Here is a 27,969-nt window from a genome sequence, read left to right on the forward strand (position 1 = left end):
GGAACTGTGGAGCAAGGGCACAGCATTCAGCCCCAGTGACACCATCACCAGTGAGAAGATATGGAACAGCTCTTACAGGAGTGATTTTGGCTGGTGGGGTACCCACCACAATGACATCCCACAGGTATGGGCTCATCCATGGCCAAAATGTAAGAGCTGGTGTGGAATGGCACATCAGTCCAGCTGTCACATCCGTGGGACTGGGAAGCAGCCTGCCCTGATCTGTCACACCACACACTGGGCATAAGGAGAGTGACAAGCTCCCTTCGGTTAAGCTTCACAACACATCCCAAACTTTATGAAAACCCTCTACAGAGCTCAGTATGACTTTAGGAAAAGGTTGAAGTGAGTAATCATGATGTGAGATGCACATACCTGGAGTTCCTGCTGATGGCTGCCACCATGAGAGCTGTCCAGCCAAGCTTGTGCCTTGCGTTCACATCTGCACCTTCTTCCAACAACCTGGAAAAGGGAGAGACATGGTCAGGAAACAGACATAAAGACAGCATGAGGGAAAGCAGAATGTTTTACTGTGCAGGCACCTGCTCCAGCACAGCCCAGAAGACTCAACATGAAAATGATTCAATGCAGTTCTCAAAGGTGACCAAACTTAAACAAACATTCAGGTGATGGCAGTCCCGCTCCTTTCAAAGGGTGCAATGCCAACATCTTGCTTTCTGTATTATTTGTTTGTTTATTTATTTATTCTGTTCAGTCTGATTTCCAAAGAACCAAGCAGTAGCAAAACTGATAAAGCCCAATTCCAATGACATTTGAATCCTTTGGCTGCAAAGCACCCATTAGGCTTCAGAAGCAGCTCAGTGGACCTCCAAAGCCCACACCACCTGCAGATACTTTGCAGTTTTCTCGTACAGCATAAGAACAACTAAGACAACCCCCAAAAATACTAGGAACCAAACTATCCTCTCCAAAATTTTCTCAGCTTTTACAAGATAATGGCAAGGGACAGGTTTTTGCAGCAGGTATTTTAGCTCAACCTGAAACATGTGCCGAACCCAGACAGTATGAAATGATAGTTCTCTCTGCACACCACAAGGAAGAAAGGAAGTTCAGAACTGAGACACAGTGCTCAAGTTAAATGAGACAAACTCTAAACCCTGCATGTTCAAATCATAGAATCATAGAACGATTCACAGAAGGGTTTGTGCTAGAAGGGACCTTGAAGACCATCTTGTTCCATCACTTCTGCCATAGGCATGGACACCATCCATTAGACCAGGCTGCTCCAAGACCTGTCCAACCTGACCTTGGACACTTCCAGGGAGGGGGCTGCCACAGCTCCTCTGAGCAACCTGTGCCAGAGCCTCACCACCCTCCCAAGGAGGAACTTCTTCGCCACATCTAATCTAAATCTCCCCTCTGTCAGTTTGAAGCCATTTCCCTTTGTCCTGCCACTTTCTGCCTGTGTAAAAGGTCCCTCTACACAACCAGATCCATGACTACAAACCCATTTTTCTTGCAGGAGCAAGGTGCTGCCAATACCAAGACAAGGAAGCCATGGATCAGGTTTTAGAAAGCAGGGTGGACCACACAAGAGTCAGCAGTTCTCTGCCCCTTGGTTTATCCTTCTCCCTTTTCACATATTAAGGCTCTTCCATCTTCCTTTCTGGGTGAGGCTGTCCCTACACAGTGCATCCTCCACATAGGTATAACAGGGAAGAGCTGTCATTAAACTCCCTGCTGGGAGAGACACAAGTGAACACAGCACCTATTTTCCATCTGCCCAAAATCCTAGGCAAAGAAGTCAAGGTCAGGTGTGACTGCTTGCGTGCACTGAACAAGTCAGATCACCTCTTTAAGGACCTAGAGAGGTACACGTCTGAATTCAGACAGCCTTTCCAAATTCTCACCCTTGGTCTGCTCTGGTGGCAATGCTCTCACTGGTTAAGGGTGCTGGGATGGAATGAGTGAAAAAGAAGGGAAATTAACCATATTCCTCTTCCTATAGTTGGGAAAAAAAAAAAAGGAAAGCAGGAATGCTGGTCCAGGGAACACAGATATACCCAGGGTGTCTTGAAAACCTTCCTCCACCTCACTGGAAACCTTCACAGTAGTTTTACTAGAAACTTATCCCAAGGAACAAATACACCCATATACAGAGACACCTGGTGTGTTCAACCTGAATAAGAAAGGCTCCAGGGAGAACTTAGAGCCTCTGCCAGTGCCTAAAGGGGCACCAAAGACCTGGAGAGGACTTTGACAAGGGCCTGGAGTGACAGGACAAGAGGGAATGGCTTCCCATTGACAAAGGGCAGGGTTAGATGGGATACCAGGAAGAAATTCCTGGATGTGAGGGTGGTGAGGCCCTGGCAGAGGTTGCCCAAAGAAGCTGTGGCTGTTTTATCCCTGGAAGTGTCCAATACAAGGCTGGACAGGGCTTCTGGCACCCTGGTCTAGTGGAAGGGGGTCCCTGCCCATGGCAGAAGGGCTGCAACTAGATAATCTTGAAGCTCCTTCCCAATCAAACCCTTCAGTGCTGTGATACATGGTATGATAATCCCAAAGTTATTTCCAACTAGCAATGCCTGAACTTTGGCTGGAATCTTGAACACAGCTGAATGCAGCTCACCCCACTGACTGGACAAACCAGCCAGATAAACATCATGTGAATAAAAAGCCTGTAACCCTCTCCAGCTGAACTACTTGCCTTTTTGACAGAGACTGAGGCCTGAGAGCCAGCAGGCAGATGGCTTCAGCCAAGCTCTACACAGAAGCACGTTGGTGAACTCTTCTGACTTGAGTGGTGGTATGATACACAGGTAATGGGTCTGGGTGGACAATTTGAACACCCTTTTTTGACAGAAGGAGTGCTGTGGTTCTGGGTGCTCTGTGCATCACATACTTGGATAGAAACCTAACAGCTGAAATACTAGAATCTTAACTGGCAGCCTCCATTTGTAGCTCCCAACTGTGATTCAGGAGGCTGTGACCACTGTAAATTATCACAGCACCAACAGAAGCTTTATGCTTTCTTTACCAGGGTTACAATTTAAAGTTCAATGGTAATGAACTATCTGGCAGGTCAACAACAGGACCTTGGTCCAAAAAGAAGTCTGATACCTGACAAACAAATTTTCACACAGAATCCACTCCACATCTAATTTTTATTTCCTTTTTCTATGTGGTTTAACACCTGAAGAACCACCCAGCAGCGTGATGGGGAGCAGGGATGATTCACTTACAGCCTTATGGGGGTTTGGATCTACACAGCCCTGCATTTGGCTAACACTGGTCAAGCTGCAGCTCCTGCATTATCCAGTGGCCCAGTAAACTCATCTGGGGAGTTGCACAAGAGCAGCCTTGGCTCCCACAAGGTATGGCACAGAATTATAGAATTATGTGGGTTGGAAAAGCCCCTCTGAGACCACTGAGTCCAACCATTCTCCTAACACTGCCAAGCTCACCACTAACCCGTGTCCCCAAGTGCTGCATCCACCCATCTATTAAATCCCTCCAGGGATGGGGATTCCACCACTGCCCCAGGCAGCCTGTGCCAGGGCTGGACAGCCCTTGCTATGAAGAATTTGTAAAGTATCCTTATGCTTTCTCCTTCTGCCAGCACCACATCCCTGCAAGTGAATGCCAAGAGTGTGCTGCCAGCTCTGCTGCCTGAAGAGCACTCTCAGACAACAGAATGCTGAAAGGAGAAATATCCCTGAGCAGCCACAAAGCTTTCTGTCCTGGTGAGGCCGGATGTGCCCAGACACACAGGGGATGGCAGATTGCTATCTGCACAGATCAGCTCCCCTTGCAGCTCCGCTTACAGAGGTGTTTGCACTCACAACAAAGATAAGGTAGCCTGACTCAGACCCGTGGCCACTGCTGGTCACACCATCACCTGCTCCAGCTGGAGAGACACTGCCTGCAGCAGAAATCCACACCACAGCTCCATCTGTGCCTCCATGTGTGCCGTGTCCTCTGAGCAGGCACAGGGAGCTGCTCCCTCAGCTGGAAAACTGCTCACTCACTGCCACTGTCAGAACAAGCTCCACACCCAGCTGCCCCAGACCCCATGGAACCATTCCCACCAGCACCAGAGCCCAGGATGCTGCAGTGGCAGAGATCTTACTGTGTCCCCTGACTCACCCTAACTGCTTCCAAAAATCCTTTCCCAGACATTGTGATGCCCAATCCCCTTCCACTCGTCTCTCAGAGTGGTGTGGATCAACATGTCCAAGTTATTTCTGAATTTCATTGTATTTACTTGGCCATTTGAAAGTCATTTGAAAGCAGTAACATTCACATCACCCCCTTCCTACAGTGTGTCACTGTGACCACCTAATAGCCACAGAAAATCCAGGAAATAGAGGCATAAGAACCCAGAAGGGGCACAGTAACCCCAACACCAAAACTTCAGGTAAGAAGGCATCAGCTGTGCCAGGATAGAGGCACACAAACCCCTTCAGGCTGGGAACTTTTGCCTGGCAATAAAATCCTTAAAGCCCAACACTAACCACTGATTAACATCCTCAATAGAGATTAATCAATGTAATTTTTCAAAGTATCAGGCCCATTTGCACTTGACCATGGTATTCATATGATTTTACATTAAAAGGGCAGAGGGACAGTCCTGGTCACCTTCTGCCAGCCACTGGGTTGCTCTGCTGCAAAGAATCAGTCTTAATTTCACCTGTCGTGAGTTTAAACATTTCATGAAGAAAGGGTTTGGACTGGAAATGACCTTGAAGAGCATCCAGTTCCAATCCCACTGTCACAGCCAGGGACACCTTCCCACAGACCAGTTTGCTCCAAGCCCCATTTAACTTGTCCTTGAACACTTCCAGGGATGGGGTAGCCATATGAATGGGTATTTCTTACCAATATACAATCTAACCCTGCATTATGTCAGTGTGAAGCCAACCCCCTTTTCTTGTTACATTTGTTTTCTCATAAATGGGACCTGTAGTGTAATTCTTCAGGATCTCCCTTTGAGACAAAGGACAGGACATCAGCCCTTATTTAAAATAAAAAGATGCTGTTTTAAACTAAAAGATGAGAGATTTACATTAGATATTGGGAAGAAGTTCTTCCCTGTGAAGCTGGTGAAGCCCAGGCACAGCTTGCCCAGAGAAGCTGTGGCTGCCCCATCCCTGGAAGTGTCCAAGGCCAGGTTGGAAGGGGCTTTGAGCAGCTGGTCTAGTGGGAGGTGTCCTTGTCCACGGCAAAGGGGTTGGGACTAGATGATCTTTAAGTCCCTTCCAACCAAAGCCATTCTATCATCCTGTGATTTTAGAATTCTCAAGGCACTTTGGAGGAGCCACTGAAAAATACCTATGAGTACTGAAAGGCTTTTTTCTCTACAGACATACTGGAAGGACATACTGAATAATGAATTATCTTCATTCTTAAAAAAAATAATGAAAAAGATCCTAGTCTGGCAGTCAAACCTGCTTAATCATATTGCATCCAACAGGAAGGATGCTGGAGCCTCTCTTGTGGGATTAGCTTACAGGCTTGGAGCAAAGGTATTAGGATCAGTCAAGCAGTTTTCCATTCAGGAATCTAGATCATCATAAGCATCTGGAATGCCACATCACCGAGCCCAGTGAGGGAATTACTTGTATCATACCATCTACCATTAATATGCATTGACATTTCATTTAGGAGCTGGATTTTTTTTTTTTTTTTGTTAAATCATTGCAAGATGCTCAGCAACTTAACAGATTTTCAGACAACTGAACTTTATGTTCAGGGTCTTCAGGCCCACCATTTATTTTTTCTCCGCCTGATTTAATGATATGACAATCGATAAAGCCAAGACCACTGCTCAGATCCCAGACAGCCAAATGTATTTACCAGCAGGAGTATTTTATTTTAATTAAATAAAATCCTCTGATCAATGTTTAGGATGTTTATCCACATTTTAACCAAGTAAGATCCAGGACACTCCCCTCCTAAGGAGTTTCTCACATGGACACAGCTCTATTAGGGCCATTTCCAGTGTTTCTCAAATGACAAACTGTTCTTTACTGCAGTGGTGCCACCAAGATGTCCCTTCCCTTGGCAGGAGTTGGACTGGATGACCTTTAAATGTCTCTTCCAGCATAAACTCTTCTGGGATTCTGTGATTCAAGACCTGGTCAGAGGAAGAACACTGAACCAGAGCTGGTGCTGTTTCTGATAGGGGAAGTACTCATATTTAAGGGATTTTGATAAAACTTTTTATTTTTTGATTTTTTTAAATGGTTTTAGGGCAGAAAGCTGACAGATGCAGGGTTAGACTGAATATTAGGGAGAATTTTTTCCCTATGAGGGTGGTAAGGCCCTAGCACAGGCTGCACAGACTTACATGTCTGCCTCATCCCTGTAAGTGTTCAAGGACAAGCTGGACAGGCCTTGAAGCAACCTGGTCTAGTGGAAGGTGTCAATGTCCATGGCAGAGGGTTGGAACTGGGCGAGCTTTAAGGTCGTTTCCAACCCAAACCACTCTGTGATTCCCTGACTCTGTGAACACCACTGTCTGCTCTGGAATTTGCTGAAGGAATCTGGGCAGAGCAGCACCTACTGCTTTGTGCATATGCCCTATTTTACCCCAAGACAGCAGCTCCCAAGCTTTAGCACTTTGATCCCCACAGAAGAGATAAAGAGCCCACATGGGCAGCGATGAGCCTTCTCCCCCCACTGCCCCCGGACAGATGTGCCTTCTATTCACCCGTCACTGGGGTTCTGGGTGACTGCCTCGGTGACACTGCTGAGCCCAGAGGGCATGTTTGAGTTTGTGCTCAGTGCTGGGAGCATGCCCAGCACTCCATCCTGACAGGTGGAGGAAGAGGAAGCTGGAAACTTGAACTTTTGCAACAACAATAGCTTCTGTTTCTGTCAGCCTCTTCGACATTTCCCCCAGCCCTGTCCCAATATGTCACTGTTTAACTGCAGAGTGTGGGACACCCTCAGATGTGCTCACTCTCCTGGGAACTGCCCTCTGCTTTGCAGAAGAAGGGGGGAAGAAAAACATCCCAACTGAACAATATCTTGGAACATGAAAGCACAATCCCTGCTGGATTTTCCTGCCAGGGAAAGGATCTGCTTGTACAGGAGGACTCAGCGAGATGCTTGAAAACCTTTTGATGCAGCTGCTGTATTCTGGGAGAGAGGTCATTGCTGTCTCTCACCACTCACCATCTTTGCAGGGCCAGGAACACACCACGGTGCTCCCTGAAAACACATGGACCTGCACATTGTGGGGAGGGAAGGGAAGGGAAGGGAAGGGAAGGGAAGGGAAGGGAAGGGAAGGGAAGGGAAGGGAAGGGAAGGGAAGGGAAGGGAAGGGAAGGGAAGGGAAGGGAAGGGAAGGGAAGGGAAGGGAAGGGAAGGGAAGGGAAGGGAAGGGAAGGGAAGGGAAGGGAAGGGAAGGGAAGGGGAAGGGGAAGGGGAAGGGGAAGGGAGAAAGGAACATCATTTCTCTACAGCTCTCAAGGCAGCAAAGCTGCTCCCAGGACATGGGGGATCCTGGAGGAATCCTGGTAACCACAGCCCTGACAGCACAAACAGGTCTTGCAGAGAGGCCAGTGGCCAAGGAGAAACTCCTGGAAATGCATTTTTAAAATCAAAAGGAAGCTCTTATAAATCCAAGTTTCAGGAGGTAAAGCCAACTCCAAGAGAGCACGTCTGGGGGCACAGAGGGTGGGCAAAACCACCATGGGTGAAGCACATGGAGTGGGAAAATCAAAGACGTACAACCCAAGCATGAAAAGGCTAATACAGACATGTGAGTAGCTGTAGCTGCTCCGTGCCTGTAAGTGTCCAAAACCAGGTTGGATGGGGCTTGGAGCAACTTGGATTAGTGGAAGATGTCCCTGCCCATGGCAAGGGGCTGGAACTGGATGAGCTTCAAAGTCCCCTCCAACCCAAATCCTTCTGTGATTCGACAGTTGGCATCACCAGGTTTGGAAGAGAATGTGAAACCTTACATGGAGTAACCCAAATTCAGTCACCCCAACGCAACAGCTGAGCTGTGTGCCAGGAAAATACCCTACCAGCCTGCCAACCTGCTCTGGCAGAGGCCAGCAGTGTAAGTGGGAAATGAGTCATCCCTGTCTGCAGAGGAATTTGAGCATAATACACTAACTTCTGACAATCCATTTCTGCTGGAGGTGGCGTGTGTCACCTGCTCGACTTACTCTGCAGGTCTGAACTCAAGTGTCAGACTCCCTGACATCCACCAACATTCACAGTTTATGTGCTGTGTAAGCAAGGACTCAACATGTTTTTAACCTGCTACCTCACATCTTCCAAGGTGTCCCTTAACTCCTGAGCTGTGAGGAAAGTGGAATAATTGCTCCCCTGGCTGTATGGGCCACATCCATGCTGGTGGACTGCCTCTCCTCCAAACCCAGAGCTGCTCAGGAGGCTTTCCTGCACTCAGCCCTGCTGATAAACATCTCCACTAACTGGAATTAACCCTGTGATGGTTCCCACGCATATTCCAGACATACAGAAGCTCCCACGCATCCAGGTGTGTTGGTGTCTGCTTCCAGAGAGAGGGATCTGGGATTTACGGGCTTTAAAGCTGTTTTGGAAAGAAGCATGACATCTCCTGTCTCCCATGGTTGGTTTGGCATCGACTGCAGAGACACTGTGACTCAGTGTTCAAACTCAAACAATCCTGGGAGGCTAAAATACACCAAGAAGCACATCAGAAAGGGCAGTTTTCCACCTATCTATAACAGGAAAGCCAATACTTCCCCAATACTTCATTGCCAACATGAAGAAATCTGGGCTGTTGTATCTGCTCTGAATTCCTGCAGCCACAGGCCAATTCAAGTGCAATAATCAGTAACAAAACTTTCACTTAAACACAGTCCTGGAAATTTTAAGAGAAAAGATTAAGGGGACATTTACATGATAAACATTTTTATCCTAGTCCACCCCCCAAACTGGAGCGAATTGAAAGGGTTACAGCTGGCAGAGACCTTAAAGCTCATCTTTTTCCTACTGCCTCCCATGGGCAGGAACTTGTTCCACTAGCCCAGCTGCTCCAAGCCCTGTCCAACCTGGCCTTGAACACTTCCAGGGACAGGGATGGGGGAAATTTTGCTCAATGAGCTGTGCTGCTTGCAAACAAGGGAGAAGAGACAAGCACAGTCTGGAGGAGGCAGAACTGCGATGAGTCAGAGCCAAGATGAGTGGTGCCGCTTGAAAATTGAAAGATCACTGTTTGGGGCAATCAAGCCTGACTTAGCTGTTTCTGCATCTTCTCCACCTAAAACATCAGCTTGGAGAGAGCAGACCCAGCTGAAGCAACTGACATGGAGCTTCCTGCCCCAGTGCAGTCCCTCTGGATCCCTGTGAGAGCAGGAAAGCACCTGGTCAGCTCCAGATCTCACTACCACACAGATTTGAGGGGCTGCCTGCTGTTAGGAATGAGGCTGATAACAGCCATCTGACACATGCTCTGTGTCTCCATGAGTCACAGCTGCACAGGGCTGAGGAAAACACTGCTCCATCATGGATACCTGGTGAGAACACTGCTGAAAGCCTGTGCTTTTGGGGTGGCTTACTAGGAAACAAAGCTGGAACACAAAGAATCAATATTAATACCGAGTATCAACACAAGTGGCAGTGAGGTGGGCATTTTTATGCCTTTGCTTCTTGCTTTCCCTCCAAATGCACAGAGTAACTGAGGCTGAGGGAAATTAAACTATCTACATCAATTAGGTATTATATTTTGTGCTGGCTAACAGCATGAAGGGCTTGGAGGGAAGAGCTGGTTTGCCACACACTCCAAAGGGGATGCTCTCAGGAATTAGCACGTTCTTTCAGCTCAATGAAGAATTCAGCCTGGTTCCTGCATTCAACAAGTGGTTAGAGATGAGAAAACTTGGCTGGAAGCTCAGAGGAACCAGAGATGGTAGAGGCAAGCCTACAGCAGAGGGACTGGATTCAGCCTGTGGGTATGCATTCTTCCCACAGCAATACAAATGTGTGTTCCATTGAGGTCTATCTCTATGCCTGAAAGGCCTGTTCCTTTTCAGAGTTAAGAATCACTGCTTGGAAAAATCACAGAATCATGGAACGGTTTGGGTTGGGAGCAACTTTAAAGTTCAGCTAGTTCTAACCTCCTCTGCCATGGGAAGGGACACCTTCCACTTGCCCTGGCTGCTCCAAGACCTATCCAACCTGGCCTTGATCACTTCTGGAGATAGGGCAGCCACGGTTTCTCTGGCCAGCCTGTGCCAGGGACTCACAACCCTCACAGGGAAGAATTTCTTCCCAGTATCTCATCTAACTCTGCCCTCTAGTTTGAAGCCATCCTCCCTTGCCCTGTCACTCCACACCCTTGGAGTCCCTCTTCAGCTGTCATGGAGCACCTTTAGGCACTGGCAATTCAAGCTCTCTTTAGGAGCCTTCTCCAGGTAAACACCCCAGCTCTCCCAGCCTGTCTCCAGCACAGAGGGGCTCCAACCCTTGGAGCATCTCCATGGCCTCCTCTGGGCTCACTCCAACAGCTCCACAGCCTTTTCACGACGAGGGCCCAAGAGCTAGAATCAGTACTTTAGGTGGGATCTCATGATCTTCTTGGTACCTCCTACCCTCTCTCACACAGACATTTTCTACACTTTAGACTAAGATTGTATTCCTAGTAACTGTATTCTGATGTTTTCATGTGCAGAGAGCCATGACCGGCTGGCAGCTGAAGGCACTTGGAAAAGATCAGCATCCAACTTCAAACAAGCTTGAAGCTGTATAAGAAATACTGTGTATAAGAAATACCACCCAGGGGACAGTGCGGGCAGGGGACAGCAGTGTGGCAGGAGGACAGGTAATGTTCCATGGATAGCTGGATTGTCACACTCCCGCCCTGTCAAAGCTCAGTTTGGACTTTACCCCTTGCAGGTGGAGAGAGCATTGAAGGCAAGACTGTTTGTGTCTCCTCTGTCAGCTCTGCAGTAGGTCTGGCAACCTTGGGCTCTGGAAGTTTGTTGTAAAGAGATTTATGGAATGAGAGAGCGGTTGGGGTGGGAAGCAACTTCTGGAGATCACCATGTCCAACCTTCTCCTTAAGCGGGTTCACCCAGAGCAGGCTGCAAAGGATTGTGTCCAAGTGGGGTTTGAATATCCCTGAGGACGAAGATTCCACAGGCTCTTTGGGCAGGCTGTTCCAGTGCTCTGTCACACTCACAGTACAAAGTTCTTTCTCATATTGAGATTCCTGTGCACCAGTTTCTCCTGATGTCTCTTGTCCCATTGCTGGGCCCTGTTGAGCAGAACCTGGTCAATCCTCTGACAACCTCCCTGCAGACTGACAGACAAAGATGAGTTCCCTTCCCAAGTCGTCTCCTCTTGAGGCTGAACAGCCCCATTTTCCTCAGCCTTTCCTTGTAAGAGGGATGCTCCAGTCTCTTCATCATGTTTGAGGCTGAAACTGCCTGCAGCAGGGCCAGTCAGTCGTTTTCACCATTCATGCTTCTCACACAACCAAAAAGCATGTGCCAAGCAGAGTTAGGCACAAAGCTTTGAAGAGTGGAGGGCTGCCAGCCTCACAGGGAACAGGATGGGGAGGAAGGCCCTGGAGAGCCTTTGCAGAGGGATCTGGACAGGCTGGCTCGACGGGTTGAGGCCACTGTATGAGGTTCAATAAGGTCAAGTGCTGGGTCGTGTACCTGGGTCACCACAACCCTCTGCAGACATACAAGCTGAGAGCAGAGTGCACAGCAGGAAAGGCCCTGGGGGTGCTGGTTGACAGTGGTTAAACATAAGCCAGGTGTGCCTAAGTGGGCAAGAATGGTACCCTAACTTGTACCAGCTACAGTGTGGCCAGCAAGCCCAAGGCAGATCCTTGTTCCCTTGCACTGGGCAAGGTACCTCAAATCCTGTGTGCAGTGTTAGGCTCCTCATGACCAGGAAGACTTTGAGGTGCTGGAGTGGGTCCAGAGAAGGACAGGGAAGCTGCTGAAGGGTCTGGACCAAAGGGGCTGATGAGGAGTGGCTGAGGGAGTTGGGGGGACAGCCTGGCAAAAAGGAGGCTTGGAGGGACCTTCTCACTCTGTACAACTCTGAAAGGAGGGTGTGGCCAGTGGGGGTCAGGCTATTCTCACAGGTAACAAATGACTGTGTGAGAGGAACAGCCTCAAGTTGTGCTATAGGTTGGATGTTTGGGAAAATTTCTTCATGGAAAAGATCATCAAGCCTTGGGCAGTGGTGGAGTCCCCATCCCTGGAGGGATTTAACAGACATGCAGACGTGGCACTTGGAGCCATGGTTTAGTGGTGGGCTCGGCAGTGCTGGGGGAATGGTTGGACTCTGTGATCTCAGAGGGCTTTTCCAACCCGAATGATTCAGTGATTCAGTGACAGAGCACAGAAACAGAGGAGAAGCTGCAGACGTGCAGCCCAGCAGGATGGTGCACAGCCACCAGCCCTGCCCTGCCCAGCTGGAGCACAGAGCATCCCTCCTGCTGATCTGCCTGACCAGGCTCACAAATCACCCAGACATCCCTAAAGAGCAGCTTCCTGCAATTACAGGCAGCAGAACACATGTGCCAATTAGCTGCACACCAATATCCTCTTTGGCCCTTGATCTAGGCCAGATCTCAGCCCTGCGGTGCAGCAGAGCCAGGTGCTTCATCCAAGATCCTGGAAACTGGATGGAACATCCCCTGGCTGCAGGCCAAGAGGGCTCTCCTCTCCCTCTCCTCTTCTGCACCTTCTCTTCCCTTTGCTTCTACACAGGGATGGCAGCTCCTACCTCCCCAGGTGCCTGTGCTGGGTGGGAGATCTCAGCCACAGACAGAAACACATGGATGGTGTGCACAGGAGAGCAGCAATGTCTCTCCCCATCCTACACAAGCTGCCAGGCTGCCAAAAAGTCTGAATTCTCTACTGGCTGAGGGCAGCACTTGGGACCTGGGAGACCTCTGGCATTGTGAGATAATGAGGTAGGAGTGCCAAGGAACAGCTTCAAGGTTCTCACACTTCTCTTCCCACGTTAGGGGACACTTGCTTTCCTCCCACAGTCCCAGAGCTTGTCTCCAGCACTGGGTGGAGCAGTCACTGGAGCATGGCAGTGACATGGCACTGCTGCTCACAAACCATCCTGAAAACCTCTGAGTCCCTCCCTGGAGGTTTGGCTGCAGAAAGAACATGCTCCTGGGTACCAGTCACATGCTAAGCCTGAGAAAGGGGCCCTTTGTTACCACCTCAGGGATGTAACAGTGCCAGATGCACCTCATGGCAGCACCCCACGAGGCAGGCACAGCCAACTGTGACAAAAAGCCTGCTGCCATGGGACAGGAGCTCTGGAGATGCTCCTCTCCCTAACAGCTATATCTCTGGTCACCCAACCACTCCCATGACTTCCTTGGCTGGGGGAGCACTCCCCTCTGCTCCTTGTGGGACAAAAGGCCCCTGGAGAGCTCCTGGCTCAGGCTGAGGAGCCCACAAGGGCTGTTTGCTCAGAGACAGAGCCCAGCAGATGAGCTTCTGCAGCGTGTCACTCACAGGGTATGTCCACACCTGCACAGTATGGCTTCACACTGAACCCTCTCAGCACAAGGATCTGTGATCCACCTCCTACTCAACAAGCAAGGGTGTTCCCCATGTCTCCCTTCTGGATCTGAGAGGTGAGGGGAGCACCCCGTGGGGGCTGGGAGCAGCCAGCCTCCTCCTTCCCCATGTGCTGACAGGGTTTTCCTGCCCTGCCAGCCCTTGGCACACTGCTCCCATGTGTCAGAACCCTGCTCACCTCTTGACTTCCGAAACGTTGTTAATCCTTGCAGCTTCCAGAAGAGCATCCTCTGAAATGCAGAAAGGAGGGAGTTAGCATGGAGAACACACGTGGACATCCTAACCTGGAATGTGCTGCTGCCCAGAGCTCTCAGTGACCACCCCAGTGAGCAGGTTACCTAAAAACTCCTGACCCCAGCCCCCATCACACCCCCCGAGCACAGGGTGCTGCGGGATGCAGCAGGCACCCCAGGGCAGTGGACACTGTCACCCCGAGGTGTCAGCCTCAGCTACAGGTTTCCAGACCCCACAGAAGTGTTCCTGCCACGGAGTCAGAATGACACCCCCTGGCTGGAGAAGGGAAGAGCAGCAGCCAGCTCTGGGAGATGGGATAAGTGATGGGTTGGGCTGGGTTGGGAGGGACTTAAAAGCTTATCTCGTTCCACCTCTCTGCCATGAGAAGGGACTCTTCCTACCAGACCACGCTGCTCCCAGCCTTGTCCAGCAACACTTCCAAGGGATGGGGCAGCCACAGCTTCTCTGGGCAACCTGTGCCAGGGCCTCACCAAACCTCACAGGCAAGAATTTCTTCCCAATATTCCATCTAAGCCTGTCCTCAGGATTAGAAGAAGCCAGTCAGTGGGAAACCATTCCCCCTTATCCTCTCTCTCCACACCCATGTCTAAAGTCTCTCTCTAGCTCTCTTGGAGCCCCTTTAAACACTAAAGCATTAAGGATAACCCTTCCCTGGAGAGCTTCCCAGGTTACAGCAAGCAGGCAGGTTGCATCCCTAAGGAGGGACCCCACATCCCCGGGGAAAGGGCACACGACTCTGTGTCCTGCATCCCGCTCCTGCCGGCGTGGGGCCGGCCCCAGCAGCGATAGTCACCCTTGGACAGGCGGTCCCGCAGGTAGCAGTGAGCCAGCGCAGCGATGAGGGCAGGCAGCCCTGCTCCCGGGGAGCAGCTCCCAGCTCCACTCCGGTGCCCGCCGGGGTCTCCCGCGTGACAGCAGCGCTGCCCTGCACCCGAGGGCCACGGCGTCGGCTCTCTGAGGGATGCTATAAGGCTGGACGATGCTGGCACAAGGCAGCCGGTGCTGGCCAGGCCGGTGGCAGGTGACAGGGGTGTCCGCAGGGCGGCCAGGCCTGGAACAGGCCGCCCTGGCCTCTCCGCCGTGGTGTTCCCCTTGCGGCCTGGCCCATTAAGTGAGGGAGAGCCGCCTGGGCCCGACGCCCCCGGTGAAGCGGGGTCAGCCCGCGGAGCGCCCCCGGGGCCGCTCCGCCGCCCCCTGCAGGCGGCCGGCCGCCATGACAGCCGCGCGCCCGCCGCCGGCCCGCCGCGCCCCCTGGCGGCCAGCGCCGCCGGCAGCCGCAGCCGGGCCCCGGCCCCCTCCGCCACGGCCCCGTAGGTCGCACGTGGCGGCGGCCACCACGGCCGCGCTCGGAGGAGCCGCGCCAGCCCCTGCGGCAGCGGGCAGGACGCCAGAGACGCCAGCATAGCTCCCTCGCTCCTCCCGCTGCGCCGCCCGCACCTTACCCCCCCCCGTCGCTGAGGCCGGTGGACAAGATGGCGGCTGCCGGCCGGCAGAGCTTGATGAAGTGGGGGGGCGTGCAAGGCGTGCCGGGAGATGTAGTCCCCGCCGAGCCCAGCGGCGCGCTTCTCCGCCGCGGCGGACTACAACCCCCAGGAGGCGGCGCGACGCGGCTTTCCCGGGACATGACGGGAAACCGGCGTCTGCTGCGGGACATGGAGGGAGGCGGCCGGCGGGGTCCGGCAGGGGGCGCAGCGCAGGCTGGGCGGGGCGGGGCGCGCGCGCGTGTTACGCAAAGGGGGCGCGCGCGCGGCCGTGCAGGGACGGACGGACATGCGCAGAACGAACAGCGCACTGACCACACCCACACAGACAGACAGACAGACACACCTGAACAGACACACAGACAGACACAGAGACACACCTCAACAGACACACAGACACACCTACAGACACACAGACACACCTACAGACACACACTCACCTGAACAGACACACAGACAGACACATAGACAGACCTGAACAGACACACACGGACACACAGACACAGCTGCACTCACCCATGCACAGACACACACCTGCACACTCATTTACTCACACACAAACACGTGAATCCTGGGCACGTGCTGTGGGCTGGGCTCAGGGGATGCCGTGTGGGCACATGCGTGACCATGCATGTGCGTGTGAGCGCACGTGTGTGCGTGCTGTCCTCCGAGGTTGCCCACAGCCCCTTCCCGCCCCGGGATTTGCCACCACCAGTTCCCATTCTACCCATTTCACCCCAATCCCCTCCGTGTCCCGTTATCCCAGCTGCTGTTGGCCCGGTTTGCCATCCCGCCATCGCTGCAGCGCTTCCACAGGGCCCGACACACTCCTGGATTAAACAGAGCTGCTAAGAAGATGCATTTTAGGGATTTGATTAAAAAATATATATATATATATAATTTTTAGAAGACTTGGTTTTATTTCCTGAATTACTGATTCCTGCATTTCGCTCCGCACGCTGCTGGCAGATGTGGGATGGTGGAGCAGGAATAATGACTGGGACCCAGGGAGCTGGGAAAGAACCAGGAATGTGGGGGAAGGTGTCAGAATTGGGCATTTCTGCACCCAGACTGGACCAGCAGGACTGGGAGTTCTTACAGGCAGCCCAGTGCTCCCAGTTCCCCAGCCCACTTCCCCTGGCTCTGCCAACTCAGTGCTCCCACTTCCCCAGCCCAGCTCGCCCAGCTCCATCAGCTCAGTGCTCCCAGTTTCCCAGCCCAGTTTCCCAATTCCATTAGCCCAGTGCTTGCAGTTCCCCAGCCTAGTTCTTCCAGCTCTGACAGCCCACTGCTCCCCGTTCCCCAGCCTGACTGTTTGCTCCCCTTGTTGCTCAGTCCAGTTCTTCCAGCTCTGACAGCCCAGTTTCCCCGGGTGCCCAGCCCAGTCTCTCCAGCTCCCCAGCTCCTGCCACCAATGCTCTCCAGCTTCTCCAGCCCAGCTCCCCCACTTCCCCAGCCCAGCTCCCTGGTTCCTCCAGCCCACACACCCCAGTCCCCCAGCCTGTCCTCCCTAGCCCGTGACTCCCATGCCATCTGTGTTCCAGATTCGGAATGGCATGTGGTGCCACATGGCTGGACTTGCTGGGAATGTGGGTGCTCCTGCTCCCAGCGCCAGGACTGCTGGAGGCTGGGAAGGGCTGCAGTGTGATGGCTTTCACCTTTCCACATCCCTGGACGCAGGGTGGGAACAGCCCAGGCTTTCACAGCAGAGCTGGCAGAAAGGGCAAGGAGAGAAGGATGAGGGGAGAGGGTCCCCCTGCAGCAGCCACAGCACCCTGTCCCCAGCCATCCGCTGCGGATGTCCACTGCCAGTGGGACAGGATGCCAGAGATTCCCTTGGCTCCTTTCCCAGGTGAGGATGCTGGGAGCAGCGGTGTGGCATGGTGAGCCCTGTGGTGCCATGTCCCTGTCTCCTCACAGGTGCTGAGCACGGTGACACCGCTGTGCTCTCCTATCCCTCTGGCTACAGCATCCCTGGAATGCAAGGAGCTCGGTCCCACATTCCTGCTGCTGAGACAGGCTTTGCTTTGCCAGTCTAGGTACGTGCCACACTGCTCTGTCATCATTTGCAGTTATTCACGGGAGTGGAAAAGGGTTCCTCGGTGCTCCCAAGTGGAAAGAGAGAAATCCTGAGTCGGCAGCATTTTCAGAGCTGGACGGGAGCCAGAGCCCGAGCTTTTCCAAAAATAACATCCTAGTCAGCACTGCCAGTGGCAGCATGCCCACCTGCTCCTGGCCCCGGTGCCGTGGGGATGCCATGGCAAGGCCCAGCACTGGCACAAAGGATGGATAAAGCTTGTGTGCTGCACGGGGACAGGGCACAGTGACAGTGCCACATCAGGGTGACCTGCAGAGAGGCTGTGGGTCTCTGTCCTGCACTTGTGTCCCCTCCTACCCAACTGGAATAATGGGATCACTTGGGTTGGAAAAGCTCGCTGAGACCATTGAGTCCAACCACTCCCCCTGGTCTGCCAAGCCACTACTAACCCACGTCCCAACGTGTCACATCTGCTTTTTAAACCCCTCCGGACACGGGGACTCCACCAGTGCCAGGGCTGGACAAGCTTTTCAGTGAAGAAATTTTCCCAATATCCAACCTGAACCTTCCCTGGCACACAGTGCAGCTATCCCTGCAAGCGCCACAGCTGTCCTCCAGCTGCCCCCGGTACCCCGCCAATCTGGATTGCTCCCCTCTCGCACAGCCTGCCCTTCCTCCCCCTGCTCCCGGTTTCAGCTTCGACATTCCCGTTTTCCCCCGGCTCCTCCCGGTAAACCCACTCCTCCTCCCGGTCCCCCCCAGTTTTCCCGAGGTCCCCCCGCCCCTCGGTGTTCCCGCCTCTCCCGGTCCCGCCTCTCCCGGTCCCAGCGCGCCCCGCGCCCGCAATGCCGCCCTAGGGGCTGGCGCCTGCCGCGGCACCGGCACCGGCGGGGCGGGGGCGGCCCGGGGCCATGTCGGGGCACGGCGGCGGCATGTCGGGTCGCGACAGCGTGCAGATCCCCGACGACCGGGACTTCGGGGCGTTCCGGGCGCAGTGCGAGTCGGAGCGCGGCTGGAGCCTCACCTACAGCAAGGGCGGGGTGGGCGTCTGGGTGCAGCTGCTGGAGCCCGAGCGCGCCCTCCACAAGATCAAGGTGAGAGCTCCCGCCCGGCACAGCACGGCGAGACATCCCCAATCCACCCTGGGCATCCCCAATCCACCCTGACACCCCCCCACCTCCTCCCGGCATCCCCCCGGGACTGGGGTACCCAGCAGCAAGGGGGGACCCGGAGGCAGGAGGGGATCTGGGGCGATGCTGCACCCTCGGCTTGGGGGGAGGAGTGGGGACCCCACAGTGAGGGGGAGCTCGGGGGTTTAACCACCACCCAGGGGTCAGTGGGAATCCCAGGGAATAGCGGGGTCCCTCCGGTGGTGCAGCGCCTTGGGGCGAGTGGGGACTTCGGGAGCTGGCCCCCGATGGCCTGCAGGGACACCAGGACAAATGGGCAGACTGCGGACCCCATGACAAACACAGCTCCAGGGCTCAGCCAGGGACAACCAGGAACCCCCAGGGTGTGGGGGGACCATAGTTCCTGGCTGCTGCTTTCTCCCCACTTCACCCACTGGGAATGTTCCTCTCATGCTTGCTGCACGCCAGGGCTAGGCTTGGGGACTCCTTGGAGCCTGCACACACTGGCCTGCTATCACTGGGGTTGTCCCCCTTGGCCAGAGCTCCCCACTGCATTTCCCCGTGGGTCCCTTCCCTCTTGGTGCCAGTGAGCTGGCACAGGCAGGTGCACGCTTATCCTGGCTCTTCCCTCTGGCAAAGCAGGGACACCGGGGTTCCAAGAGACAACTTGAGACAGGAGCAGTGTTACAGATGGGGTTACACTGGAGTCTCTGGCTGGTGTCCCTGTCCCTGGTGGCAACTCCATTAAGCTGTCCTGGTGTAGCGGGTGGCATCGTCCTTGCCCGGGTGTCGAGCCCGGGTGGTGGCGGTGGTGGCAGCAGTGACGACGCGGCCTGCTCACACACTGCTCTGCAGCAGCTGGCGCTGGCTCTGCTGGGGAAACCTCTCCCTGTGCCCGGCTCCTGCCTTGGAACCACTGGCTTGCTTCCACTGTGGCATGCTGGAGGAGTTTGGGATGCTGTGAGCCGGGAACAGGTCCCTGTTGTGCCCTGGTGGCAGCAGTGAACCCTGGCAGGGGGGAGGGTGGTCTCTGGGGTGTCGGGAGTCACGGGTGCCACTTGCACCCTGCCCCATCCCCACAGAGCTGGGGACCCGTGGTGGGTGGCATGCGGAGCGTCCATCACTGTGGCATCCAGGCATGATGGCATGGGCATGGCTCTGTGTGACAGTGCATCCTGACACAGCCCCCCCCCCCACCCCCCCCCCCCAAGCTCCTCGTGTCCCCAGCCTGCTGCTGGCTCTTGGGGGTCGCATCCCAAAACATCCCCGGGATTGAGGTGGCGCTTGGGTGCGTCCCCTGCCTGTCCCACAATCCCAGTGTGCCACGTTGGCGTGGCAGGGACCCAGCCCACTCCAGGATGTCCTGGCACGGCTGCTCCCCTCACGTCACAGCACCTGGAGCTGTCTTTTGCCTGCGGGGGTCCCTGAGCCAGGTCCTGCCTCTTTCCACGCCCTCCTGGACAAATCCTGCTTGGAAGGGTCCTGCTGGGTGTTCATGTGTTGATTGCACGTGTGTGCCACTGGGTACTGGAGACCCTCTGGGTGACAGTCCTTGTCCCCACCCCGTGGCCCCCAGCAGCACCCAGGCCCACCATCCCACCCAGGATGAAATGCTCCTGCTGGATTTTGAAGGGATGGACACGTGTGGCATTGCTGACGTGGCACGGCAAGGTGCAGCCCAGGGGTTTGCTCCTCATGCTGGGGGTCTCTGCGTGGGTGCTGGGGATTCTCTGCGGCTTCCCAAGAGCTGGTTTCCCCCTGAATTCATCCTGGATTCCTTGCCTAATTAAGTGGAACCTGAAGGTCTCGCCCTGCTTTGAGGCTGCCGCCCCCTCCTCCCCGCCCCCCTCCATTAGGGATGCAGCTCCCGTCTAACCTGTTTTCTGGAGTCTGGGAACAAGCTGGTGCCATGGCTGATTTCTCAGTGGGACATTTGGTGGCCTTGGGACTGGCTACAGGTTGGGGGAACCCAGCCAGGACACCCCATCCTACCCGGTGGGGCAGTGAGTTGGTACCTGGGCATCTGAGATCTCCCAGGGATGATGGTTTCCCCTCTAAAGGGGCTGTTCCCAAAGGATGGCCAGGAGCCATCCTGTAGGATGCACTGGAAGGATCTGGGGTGCTGGTAGAGCTGCCAGTGAGGTTGAGCTTGGGGACTCCCTTGGTGGCTGCAGCCCTGCAGGCAGAGGTGGTGGGTCTCCCCTTTGAATCTGCTTCTGTCCCACAGTCTGGCACCCATTCTGTGTTCCCTCAGGCATAGCATAACCCCAGCCCTGGGGACTTCATCTCTTTCTCCTCCTCCTCCTCCTCCTCACCCCATTAGTCAATATTGACTCAAGGTTGGGGCATGTGTTTCCAGGCACTTCCCAGGTGGCACCATCCCCTCTCCTGCTGCGACCCCCCTGGCACCCCCCCAGGATGTGAGTCACCTGCAGGGCAGGTTCTGCACTACTGGCTTGACCAGCCTTGCTGCTCTGGGAATGATCCACCTGAGCATGGTGTGGGCTGGCCTGGGTGCAGGTGGGAGCAGGGGTTCTTCAAGAAAGCCATCCAGGCAGGCTCTCCCCAAAACTGCCCTGTGGCGGTGGGTGTTCCCAGACAAGTTTTTGGGTGAATGGAGGAGCTGGAGATGGGCTCTGTGGAACAGGATGGGTCTCTGAGATTGAGGATAAGCACGGTGGGGTTGAGGGCAGACTCCATGGCACAGGGATTGATCTGTGGGGTTGAGGATGAGCACTGTGGGGGAACAGGCTCCATGGCTGTGTCCCACCAAGGGGCCATGTGAGGCTGTGCCCCATTGCTGGGTGCTTCTGTGTCCCTTCCCAGGGTTGGGGTGTCCCTAGTACTGTGTGCTGGGGTCACAGGGCCAGCCCTAAATCCTGCACTGCAGGGTCTGGGGGCCGGAGGAGCTGATGCCATCCCTGGGGATAAACAGGAGCCAGTGGCATTCCCAGGGACAGGCTGCTGGCTGATCACCCTGCCCCACGCTTGGCTCCAGCACCCTTGACCTCAGCAGATGGCATCCCTGCTGCAGGGGTAGCTGCCCTCACCTTCTCCATTTTCCTTGTCTCCTTGCCTTCCCTGGATCTGGCTGCTGGAGTTATGGAGCAGCTTCCCACTCTGCACCCCCCCAAACCCTTCTCTGTGATCCGTGCTGCCCCAAGGCACCAGGCACAGCCCTGCAGACTGGCTCCTCTTGGCTCCCCTGTGCAGGGAAGCTATTTTGGGGGGAGCACATCCACAGTGATGGGAGGGCAGGTGGGAAGCAGGGTCCCCTGGTACTCAGGATTCAGCTCCACACTGCCTTGAGGCCCTGCGTGCCTGTGCTAAGGGGTGGCTCTGGGTGGCAAACTGAGCTGCTGGTTGGGATCCAGGTTTTCTTGGAGGAGGTTGCATTGATTTTTTTTTTTTTAAAACATCTCAGAGGAGACACCTCCCCCTCACTTGCTGGGGCTTCCCATAGCTGCCTTCCTACCTGGGGGTCCCAATGGCCATCCTCCCACCACGAGGTCCCCACTGCCATCCTGTTGGGGGTCCCCACGGCCACTCTCCCACCCTGGGGGCCCCCGGTAGGTCTCTGATGGCCCCTGCCTTGCAGTGCAGGATGGAGTGCAGGGACGTGCCGGCGGAGACGCTGTACGACGTGCTCCACGACATCGAGTACCGCAAGAAGTGGGACACCAACGTCATCGAGACCTTCGACATCGGGAGGCTGACGGCCAACTCCGACGTGGGCTACTACGCCTGTGAGGAGGGGACGGGGGATTTGGGTCCTGGGGGAGGGCTGAGTGCCGGGGCTGCCACCACTCCACCCCGGGTTTGGCATCTGGGGGACCCGTGGTGTCTGGCACTGGAGGGAGGAGCCTGTGTACCGAGCAGTTTGGGGGGATTTGGAGGGCAGAAGGGGAGCCCGTTCTTGAAGGTGGGTGTCTCACTCTGGAACATCCCACCCGGTGCTGTCCCTAGGGAGGTGTCCCAAGCCCCTGAAGAACCGGGACGTGGTCACACTCCGCTCCTGGCTGCCCATGGGCTCTGACTACATCATCATGAACTACTCTGTCAAGCATCCTGTGAGTTCAGCGGGGCACCAGGGCTCCTGTGGTGCTGGGTGGGGGCTGGGGCTCGCTCAGAGCTTGGGGAGGGAGACAGGTTGGAGAGTTGAGGGGGTCCTGACAGCCCTGCTTGTGGCTGGTGCCTGCTGTACCCCACCTGGCCTGCCCCTGACTCGTGTTCCCTCCTTGCTCCCCACCACAGAAGTATCCGCCCCGCAAGGACATGGTGCGGGCTGTCTCCATTCAGACGGGCTACCTGATCGAGGGGACAGGAGCCAAGAGCTGTACCATCACCTACCTGGCACAGGTGGACCCCAAAGGTGAGAGGGGGACCCCCAGCTCTGTGCCCTGGGGCTCGGCACCCTCAAGTCCTTCCCTCGTGTCAGTGTGTGCTTGGGGGGCCAGTGGGGTCCTGCTGGAACTCAGGGCAGGCTTAGTGGGGGTCTCATGGGTTCTCAGGGTGGGCTCATTGGGAGTTCAGGGTGGCCTTTCTTGGGACTTAATGGGGGCTTTGGGCTCAGTGGGGGCTCAGGAGTAACTTGGGGGGCTCAGTGGGGCTCAGGGTGGGCTGGGGGAAGGCTGAAGGGACACTCGTTTGGGCTTAATGGGGGCTCACTGGGAGCTCAGGTTGGGTTGGGGAATCATTTGGGGCTCTGGGAATTCAGGGCAGGGTCAGTAGGGCTTTAAGAAGTCCCAGGTTGAGCTCAGTGGGACTTCGGGGTGGGTTCAGGAGGACCTATGGATATGCTCAAGGTGGGCTTGGAAGGGCTCAGGAGCAGGAGCATCTTGGGATGCAGCTAGAGCCAGACATGGAGCATGGAGCAATGTCAGGAGGAAAAATATCTTGGACCTGTTCTCTTCAGATCTTTCATTTTTGGGAGTTGAAGAGGAACCCAAAATGCTGGAATCACTGGTTTTGACCTCTGCAAGAGCAGAGAGCAGTATGGATTGAACTCTGTTCCCTCTCTCTAGCCACATGTGCCCAGTGAGAGTGCTGGGGGGGTCACATGTGTGGGGGGGTCCTGGTTTTTAGGCACCTGAGGGATGCTGGGGGTCCCACTCCCACACCCCTCCCTTCTCTCCAGGTTCTTTACCGAAGTGGGTGGTGAACAAATCCTCCCAGTTCCTGGCCCCCAAGGTGAGTTTGTGGCACGAGGTGGGTCTGGTGTGGGCGTAAGGGCTCTCTGTGCCCATCTCACTCTTCCTCCCAGGCGATGAAGAAGATGTACAAGGCATGCCTCAAGTACCCCGAGTGGAAGCAGAAGCATGACCCTCACTTCAAGCCCTGGCTGTTCCCGGAGCAGAGCCGACTCCCAGCCCTGGCACTCTCCGAGCTCTCCCTCCAGCATGCGGATTCCCTGGAAAACATTGATGAGAGCTCCCTGGCTGAGAGCAAGGAGGACCGTGGCGAGGGCAGCGACGAGGACAGCCTGACCTGATTCCCTGGGAGCTCCTCTAGTTGTTCCCCTGGCTAGGACAGCCTGACATGTCCCCCCCCCGGGGGCTCCTCTCCCTGTCCCCCCACTTCCAACATGGTTTGTGTCTCTATCTCACACACCTGTACACAAGCACCCCCACTTTGGGTTCAGGGGGACCCCCCCCCCATTGTTGTACCCCTGTTTGGGGACAGCAGGGACATAGTGGGTCCCCCGGGGTGAGAAGTTGGGGGTTGTCTGGTCACTTAGCCCTTGTGGGACACTGGTGTTGTCCCTATAGGTGGCAAACCCAAAGTGACCTTCAGCTTTTGGGGGGGGCAGAGGAAAAGGGGGGCCCTGTGCCTGCTCCTCAGCCCTGGAGACCCTTCCACTGCGCTCCCCCTCTGCCCCCCATTCTTGCTCCCCATCTCTGTTATGGTCCCACAGAACTGCCTTCATCCCACGGGATCCCCATCCTGAGCAGACCACCAGGGGGTGCTTGGGCACCTGCTTGCCCCTCTGGGCATGCACAGGGGTTTTGGGGGGCTTCTGGCACCTCCTGGCATGCTGGGAAGGAGGGCCTTTGGGGGTTTTTGGCTTCTCCAAGCATGTAGAGGGGAAGCTGCTAGACTCCTGGCACCTCCAGCATGTTGGAGGGGATGTTGGGGTCTTACCTTCAGGCATGTGGGAGGAGTTGAGGGGCTCATGGCACCTCCAGATGTGCTGTGGCAGATGTTTTGGGGGCTCCTGGGGGAGATCCCCCCCCCATTCATGTTGGGGGGGATCTTATGCGGTCTCAGCATCTTCAGGTTTGTTTTGGGGGAGGCTTTGGGGTAAGCTCATGCCTCCAGGTGTGCCCAGTGTCTCTGGGGGCTCCCAGGATCTTCAGGCATGTTGAAAGGACTTGGGGGGCTCCTGGCACCTCCAGGTGTTCTGTGGGTCTCTGAAGGCTCCTGTCCTCTCCCCCGCCTTTCTAGGATGGGAACCCTTTCCAAGCTGGGTGCCTGGACCCTTCCTCCACTGGAATTTGAGGCCTTGACTGGGGGTTTAGGAGCTGGTCTTTGGCCATGCTCTTGCCCCCTCCTTTTCTGGGGGTGTACAGGGACATGGGAGATTTTGTACCTTGTACCAGAGCTGATTATTTAGGAATAAAATAATTAAATCTGGCATGGGAGTGTCTCTGCCTCTGTCCCACCTTGGTCCTTTGGTAGCCATCCCTGTCCCCATAGTGCACTCGGGCAGGGGGTCCCTGCTCATGGTGGGACCCTCACCTCCAGGGGGGCTCTGGGTGGTGGTGATGCCACCAGAGGGTGACAGAGAAACCCCTAAAATGAATTTCCACTGGACACTAATTAGGCATGAGGCTACACAGCCCCTGTAGTTGGTTTTCCCACAGCCCCATCCCAGCCAGTACCACCAGGACATTTCCCCCAAACCCTCCTCTGGGAGAGGAGACATGGGGGGCTGAACTTTGGGGGCACTCCGGGGGATTCATCCTGGCTTCTCCAGGAGGAGAATACTGGGGAACAGAGCTGGCACTCCCAGGATTGTGGGCCCTTTGTGGAGCCCTGGGACTCTTGTCTCGTCCTGGGGTGCACTCAGGGGCAAAGCTACTTGTGCACCCCACTTCTGGCCTCCTAGTGCTGTGGCAGCCCAACAACCCCAGCCCTCCCCTGTGCCCCAGCAGGGTCTTGGTGGGTGGCATTGTCCAGCATGTGCCATTCTCTGTCACCTGTGGGGCTGGGCTGGGCACTAGGGACTTGCTGCCTTCCCATTTCTCCTGTTAATTTCCACCCACCACACCCTCCACCCCCTCCCACCCTCCTGCACTGGTCCCAATTAAAAATAGAACCCAATTAAAAAGGAACCTGGCCACCACCCGCCTGGCAGGTTGGAAATGGAGCCGAACTGGATACAGGACACACTGCAGCAGCTCTGGAGCCAGGGGGACACGCAGCAGGGCAGGTGATGGGGTAAAGCTCTTGTGGGGAGGGTTTAGGGCTGTCAGCTCTGGGAGTACAGCTGGAGACCCAGAGCTGCAGTGCCAGAGAGAGAAGATGGCTCCAGAGGGAAATGGAATATGCTCTGACATGTGCCTGGTGCCAGGGGGTTTGAGAAGAGCTGGGGTGCAGGTAGGATATATGGGGGGGCAGTGATCTCAGGGCTGTGCTGGGGACGTCCTCAGCTACTGGCATGGGTCGTCCCTGAAATGCTGCTGGGAAGGACTACAGGGCTTCAGCCCTTCAGGGATCGGGCTGGGGCATTGCTGCTGGCCCCTGGGGTCTCAGCACTTTGCTGTATGACACCCCCCGAACTGGGTGAGGCCATGGCACCCTTATCCTCTGCCAAAGGCTCGGGGGGGTATCCCCCCAGGTGGAGCCGAAGGTCCAGGATGGGAGAGCAGGGGCATGTGGTTGGTTCTGGGGAGCAGGACGGGATAACGTGGGGGATGTGATGGCTCCGGGGAGTGGGGTAGGGAGCGGGGGGATGTTTGGGGTATTTCACACTGCCCCCCTGGCTGAGCACCATCCCCGGAGTGTGGGGCAGAGCTGGCCCCTCCTGCCCGTGGCCTGGCGTGGGCGAGGGGCCGAGCAGGGGGGGCATTCCCACCCCCGGAGCCGGCAGCCAGCGTGTCCCGCTCCCCGAGCGCCGGCATGAAAGGACCATTGTCCCAGGCTGGGCAGCCGTGAGGGCTGGCTATGGACACCCCACATCCCCTCTGCGTCCCCAAGCCCTCCCACTCTCCTTCTTACCCCCCACTAAGACCTTGGGAATTGTGTGGGGCGGCAAGAACCCCCCACACAACCCACTTATTATTTTTTTTTTTTTGGGGGAAAGTCCTGGCAGTCTTCCCCTTGAATCCTGTTTCCATGAGGCAGCCAAAGCTCCGTGCGGGAACAAGCCCGGGCCTGGCAAGGGGGGCCCGGAGTGCCCCCGCCCCGGGAAGCGCCCCGGCATCCTCTGGGAGCCGCCGCTGGCAGCGGACAGAGGTACAGGGTGCTCCGGGGGGGCTGGAGGGGCAGCCCCGGCTTGGGCGGGGGGCGGCGGGGGGCACTGCGCCTTCTCAGCGCGGCTTCTCCCCCCGGCAGGTCCTGTTTCTTTCCACGTGTTTCTGTGGGTCCCTGGGCGGGGGTACTGGCGATACTGGGAGCTGCTGGGGCGGTGGGGGGAGTATGGATTGTTCCCCGGCTCAGCTGTGACAGTGGTGTGCCCCCCCAGCCCCCCCGACTGGGGTACTCTAGCCCAGTGTACCCCAGCTCAGCCCCGGTACCCCCCAGCCAAATTCCAGTGTGCCCCAGCTCGCTCTCAGCTCGAATGCAATACGCTCCAGTTCCCCCCCCAGCGCAATCCCAGTACATCCCAGCTCCACCCTGCTTCAATTCCAGTATGCTCCAGCTTCCCCCCAGGAGACCCCAGTTCTCCCCCCGGCAGACTCCAGCTCGCCCCCAGCACAGCCGAGTTCAATCCCAGCTCAACCCCAGTGCGCTCCAGCTGAGCCCTGCTACTCCCCAGGTGTCCCCCAGCTGCCCCAAGCAGACCCCAACTCATTCCCAGTGCACCCCCACTAAATCCCAGTATACCCCAGCACATCCCAGCTCAATCCCAGTTCATCCCAGTTTAATCCCAGTATTCCCCAGCTCCCCCCAGCACATTCCAGCTCCTCCCTAGTATATTCCAATTCACCCCAACACTTCCCAGCTCAATACCAGCACACCTCAGCTTAACCCCAGTATATCCCAGCTCCCCTGAGCAGACCCCAGCTCAGCCCCAGTATAACCCAGCTCGGTCCCAGTCTCCAGGGAGCCCTGGCATTGCTGGTAGCTCTCGTTCCTGTGCCACTGCAGGGGTCCTACTGCCCGGCTGGGGTGAGTGACGTGTTGGGGGATCCTGGGTGGTTGTGCTGCCGATGCCAGGGGTGAAGCTGGGCAAAGGGGACCCTGAGGGCCCAGCTGGCAGATTTGTTTTCTGCTGGGGATCTGGCCTGTCCCTGTTCATAGCCAAAAAACAGCGTCAGCTGCGGCTGTGCCAGGGCCCCTGCCAGCAATGCCTGTGCCACGCCAACCACCACCAA

At 55.8% G+C, this 27,969-nt stretch overlaps 3 protein-coding genes across 6 annotated transcripts in view; 2 read left to right on the top strand and 1 right to left on the bottom strand.

Moving 5' to 3' along the window:
- The window catches only part of CLPB (ClpB family mitochondrial disaggregase), a 70,127-nt gene extending 54,916 nt beyond the window's left edge, over positions 1–15,211 (bottom strand). For both annotated transcript variants that reach the window (XM_064410799.1, XM_064410798.1), the window contains exons 1-3: positions 14,575–15,211; positions 13,705–13,756; positions 376–462 (exon numbers count right to left, since the gene is read on the bottom strand). In XM_064410799.1, the coding sequence (XP_064266869.1) occupies positions 376–462; positions 13,705–13,756; positions 14,575–15,184 (749 nt within the window). In that variant the 5' untranslated portion in view covers positions 15,185–15,211. The remainder of the gene's footprint in view (positions 1–375; positions 463–13,704; positions 13,757–14,574) is intronic.
- A 2,898-nt stretch (positions 15,212–18,109) lies between these two features.
- On the top strand, positions 18,110–25,064 carry STARD10 (StAR related lipid transfer domain containing 10). The gene is made up of 6 exons (XM_064410802.1): positions 18,110–18,394; positions 22,029–22,176; positions 22,397–22,500; positions 22,685–22,802; positions 23,568–23,620; positions 23,694–25,064. The coding sequence occupies exons 1-6, from the start codon at positions 18,212–18,214 to the stop codon at positions 23,919–23,921; spliced, it is 834 nt and encodes a 277-aa protein (XP_064266872.1). The 5' UTR covers positions 18,110–18,211; the 3' UTR covers positions 23,922–25,064.
- A 1,521-nt stretch (positions 25,065–26,585) lies between these two features.
- The window catches only part of ARAP1 (ArfGAP with RhoGAP domain, ankyrin repeat and PH domain 1), a 35,325-nt gene continuing 33,941 nt past the window's right edge, over positions 26,586–27,969 (top strand). For 2 of the 3 annotated variants that reach the window (XM_064410803.1, XM_064410808.1), the window contains exon 1: positions 26,586–26,887. The gene's annotated coding sequence lies outside the window, so the exon portion shown is untranslated. The remainder of the gene's footprint in view (positions 26,888–27,969) is intronic. The other variant, XM_064410807.1, reaches the window with a different exon arrangement.

This window comes from Passer domesticus, chromosome 2, assembly GCF_036417665.1.
Source record: "Passer domesticus isolate bPasDom1 chromosome 2, bPasDom1.hap1, whole genome shotgun sequence".
NCBI classification, from domain to species: Eukaryota; Metazoa; Chordata; class Aves; order Passeriformes; family Passeridae; genus Passer; species Passer domesticus.